This window comes from Cyphomyrmex costatus, unplaced genomic scaffold (assembly GCF_001594065.2).
Source record: "Cyphomyrmex costatus isolate MS0001 unplaced genomic scaffold, Ccosl1.0 scaffold268, whole genome shotgun sequence".
Taxonomy (NCBI): domain Eukaryota; kingdom Metazoa; phylum Arthropoda; class Insecta; order Hymenoptera; family Formicidae; genus Cyphomyrmex; species Cyphomyrmex costatus.
Window position 1 is genome coordinate 628 of NW_017276778.1, and position 4616 is coordinate 5243.

Consider the following 4616-nt stretch of genomic DNA (forward strand, 5'->3'; position numbering starts at 1 on the left):
ATACATAAAACTTAATACGTCTAGATATAGGTACGAGTATAGGTATGAGTATAAGTATAAACTCTGTATAAAAGATACATAAAACTCAATATATATATATATATATATATATATATATAAAGTATAAGTACGAGTATAGGTATGAGTAAAACGCAGAAGTACGTAAAACTCAATAAGTACGTAAAACTCGATACACAAAACTTAATACTCGATACATAAAACTAAATACGTCTAGGTATAGGTACAAGTATAAGTATAAACTCAGTATAAAAGATACATAAAACTCAATATATAAAAGTATAAGTACGAGTATAGGTAAAACGCAATAAGTACGTAAAACTCAATACATAAAACTTAATACGTAAAACTCAATACATAAAACTTAATACTCGATACATAAAACTTAATACGTAAAACTCAATACATAAAACTTAATACGTAAAACTCAATATATAAAAGTATAAGTACGAGTATAGGTATGAGTATAGGTAAAACGTAATATAAAAGTACGTAAAACTCAATAAGTACGTAAAACTCAATAAGTACGTAAAACTCAATACATAAAACTTAATACTCGATACGTAAAAGTTAATACGTCTAGGTATAGGTACGAGTATAGGTATGAGTATAGGTATGAGTATAAGTAAAACGTAATATAAAAGTACGTAAAAGTATATGACTCGAGCTACACTATCCGGTAATGCCCCCACGGTAAGGTGTTCGTCGATTCCGGTACGACGTATCGTTTGTCGTCGTACGGACTCAGAGCGATCTTCTTCTCCGACACCGTGTACACCCGGTGTAACTTGGATCGTATGCACGCCTGCCTGCGCGTCATTTCGATATCCTCCTTCAGGCACCGGGTGTAATCCTCGAACGATATCGTTCGCGCTACGACGCTGCTCTTCACCCCCTTCGCCTTCTTCGTGTCCCTCTTTCCGTCGACGCGCAGAGCGTACATCTTCGCTCTGAGTCCGACGAACTCGGTCATGATGGCGCCGTTGTTCTCGTCCTTCATGAGACCGGGCACCTTCTTGTTCGCGAGGGGCATACCGTACGCGTTGTTCGCGGGATAGTCGCTCGTGTCGAATCTGTCGATGTCGCGTTTCATGGTTTCGTACACGTCGTCGCACTCTACACGGTAGATCAGACTGTCCGTGTCGGTGTACATGATCTCGCATCTATCGCGAAACAGCGGCGTCATGTAGTCGTGGTGAAACTCGTACAGGCACGTTTTCGAAATGTCCAGGATGCACATACCCACGTAGATAGGCTTGTCGAATTTCACCTCGAGTTTACGCAATTCTACCGCTATCAGGTTCTCCGCGAAGACGCTGCGGCTGTGGAAATTAGGTTTCGCGATCAACGCCTCAGCGCCGTATCGTCCTTCCCACGCCGTCACCAGTTTAACGTCGACGCGTTCGCGCACGTTCTCCATCGTCTTGCCGAACACCGCGTTGTTCATCAGTTTGTACAAGTTTTTCTCGAAATCGTTTTTCGCGCGCGTTCGAAACTGCGTGTTGAGTTCGATGTAATCGCGGAGCCAGGCGGATTGCGCGAATCGCAACACTCGATGGATCTTCGTTACGCGAAGACCGTGACGCGTGCACTGTTGGAGGTTGCGGTAGTGGACGACGTACCGCTGCTTGTCGCTTACCGTCGCGAGAAGCTTGTAGTCCCGCTTGCCGGGCGGTTTCTCTCGCGTCGGGCAGAACGGCAGGTCTGCGTGCGCGTCGTGAAGATGTTGCGGATACTCCAAGTCCACCTCGAGGATGTACCCGGTGGGTGAATCGAGCGCGACGGTAGTAAAGTCAAAATTGTGCGCGTCGTCGACCCATTGAAAGTCACCGTAGGGTAACGGTTGGCACATCGCCCAGCCGTACAGGTTGTTCACGTCGTAATACACGAGGTACGACGACGGTTCCGACGGGTCGTACGACCTCATGTACTTGTTATTGGCCCGCGCGTATCTGCCGGAACACTGGCTGAGACCGCCGCGTATACCGCGCTCGACGAACATCACCATGTCTATGTCCGTGAGCAGCTCGAACTTCACGCGCGTGTGCTTGAGCATCGCGTCCCACGTGAAACCGGGCAGGGTGTAGTAGTGCGCGGGATCGAGTCCGTAGCTCGCGACGCAACTGTCTCGAAAGTTCTCAAACACATCGGCCAACAACAGGACGTCAGTTTTTAGGTAGAGATCACTGTACTCGCCGAGCGTTCGCACGGCGAACCGCTGCCACACGTTCTCGGCGTGCGCGTAATCGCTCTCGGACACCGTATCGCCCGTCAGCGAGCTGTGGAACGATTCGCGCGGCGGCAAGCGCGTATCGTTCAGTCTCTCCACGCTGTCCACGTACTCGTAGGGGAACACCCCTTTGCGAGTGAGCAGATTAAAGTCTTCGAGAGCCGAGAATTCGGAACGCACTATTTTCAGTTTGTCCTTGTCGAGGTACGACGCCAATTTGTCCAAACTTGCACTCAGAAACTTATAGGAGTCAATAAACCGTAGTTTCACGCACTTTCGCGAGTCTTTGTCACTAGGGTCACTGGTGTCCTTCACATGTTTCGTGAAGGAGATGTACTTCTCCTTGGTAAGGGGAAGTAGCTCCACTTGTCCCTGGAATCGAGTCGCTATGTCCTGTACGATGAAGTGCGCGTCGTACCCCGACAGGTTGTGGAACACAACCGGAATGTACGGGGAGTCCTTGTAGTTGACGTTGCATCCCTTGTGCGCCGGACCGCGGTATCGCCCGGTGAGGTGGCAGTGGTCGCGCACCCGCTCGTCACCCGGAGCGAACGGCCTCTCGCAGATGTGGCAGTGCGTCGCGCTGTCGAATCGCCGCCAGTCGTCGCGCGTAAAGTCCATGGGCAGGTTGGTCGTCAGCGCGTTCTTCACGCGATGCGCCAAAGCCTCTAGCTGGCTCGCGAACCAACTGACGCAGTCGTCGCCCCGCCGACACCTGTACTCGGATAACGTGCTGTCGTACGAGCAGTGCACGTAGTACGCGATGCTGTACGCTTCGTGCCGCTGGTACGCGTACGCCGCTGATGACGCATCCTCGGTCTTCTTCAGCACGCACTCCAGGTCGGCGTACACGATGAATGGTGCTCGCTCCTTCCTGCAGTAGTTCCGGAACTCGAGCCACCTTTGCTCCACGCTCGGCAGGCGGATAGCGCACTCGTTGAGTTTTTGGCAGTCCACCGCGTGACTCTCCAGTTTCTCGCTGGAGGAGAAGTAGTGGAGGCACCTGCAAACGACAAACACTTATTGGTACAACATTTTTGGCTTACTATTGTATTTTTTACTTATCGCACTTACCGGTCGCAGAAGTATTTCCTATTCTTCTTTTTGTTAATCTGCGATCCTACGAGGCCAGACAGATTTTTGATGCACACGAAGTGTCCGTCGCCGTCTTGCACGTAGAGGAGGTTGACGTGCTTCTCCTTCTTTTCACCGGTGAGCCGCAGTGGGAGGACGTCCCCGTCCTCGATGCCGTACACGTTGATCGAGATATCGTTCGATCGCTCGAATTTCGCAACGTCCTTGAGCGTTACCGGAAACTCGATATCCGCGAAGTTGAGCACTTTGGAATAATGCGGATACGACGATGCACGATTAGTGTTTCTTTCCACAGGGTACAAAGCAGCGACCACCGACCACGCGAAGCACGCATTGCCGTTCACCCTTACGTTGACCAGCGCGTGTTTGTTCTTAAATTTTTCAGGCACTGTAACGTAACACCCCGCGCGCATGGGATTGAGTTTATTCACGTTGACCGTTAGGTTCAGAATACGCGAGAGCGCCCACCCGCTGTCGCGCTCCTGATGCTCATCGAGCGACGCCAACGTGGGCTCGATAACGCGCGACGTGTACCACTCGCGCAGATCGGTGCACCTATAGAGTTCGCAGTTTTTACTATTTATCCCCATAACTGTGCGTTTGTCACCCGCGACGAACTCGCCGTTGAAAGCGGTGTTCACTTTGACGCTACCATGTGTGTCTATAGCGCCCCGCACACGCTCGACCACTACACTACTGGCGTCTTCGAGGAATTGTCGCGGCTCGATATGTATAGAGTTTATAACCGCACCGGTCAGAACGCGATTGGCGAAAGCGGCGTCGATCTCGCGCCAAGCGAGAGAGTTCTCGCGATCACCACCACCACCCACGTGCACGAACCGTTGTTCCAACAGTGTTCGCGCACCCTCGAGTCGCGCGATCCTCGCCACCGCGGATTGTCTGTGCCCGACGGTGAGACGCGGACGCTTGGCGCGACACTCGAGGCTCTCGATGCACTCTTTGCATCTCTCCAGCCACGCGAAGCACTCGCCCAATGTAGCTACGCGACCGCAATGTTCGAGCAGTTCGCGTTCTAAACGCTCGTAGTCTTCCATTTTAAACAAGAGAGTTATTCGGAGCACTTGCACGCACGCACTCACGCACTATAGTCCAGCGGATTTTCAAGCACGTCTTCCACGAGTTCGTTAAACTCTTGCTCCCACAAATTGTTCACACACTGTTTTTCCCTTTACGCTGTGCAGACAGGGCAGCACGGGAATACCAGACACATCAGATTCCGGCACTTGGAGCACGTTCCAGCGCTGAGGACCTC

At 51.2% G+C, this 4616-nt stretch overlaps 1 protein-coding gene across 1 annotated transcript; it reads right to left on the bottom strand.

Moving 5' to 3' along the window:
* Window positions 1-685: 685 nt before the first annotated feature.
* LOC108774621 (uncharacterized) lies at window positions 686-4398 on the bottom strand. The gene is made up of 2 exons (XM_018540772.1): window positions 3323-4398; window positions 686-3251 (listed from the first exon to the last, which is right to left on the bottom strand). Exons 1-2 carry the CDS (start codon window positions 4396-4398, stop codon window positions 686-688), a joined length of 3642 nt encoding a protein of 1213 aa, XP_018396274.1.
* Between the last annotated feature and the right edge of the window lie 218 nt (window positions 4399-4616).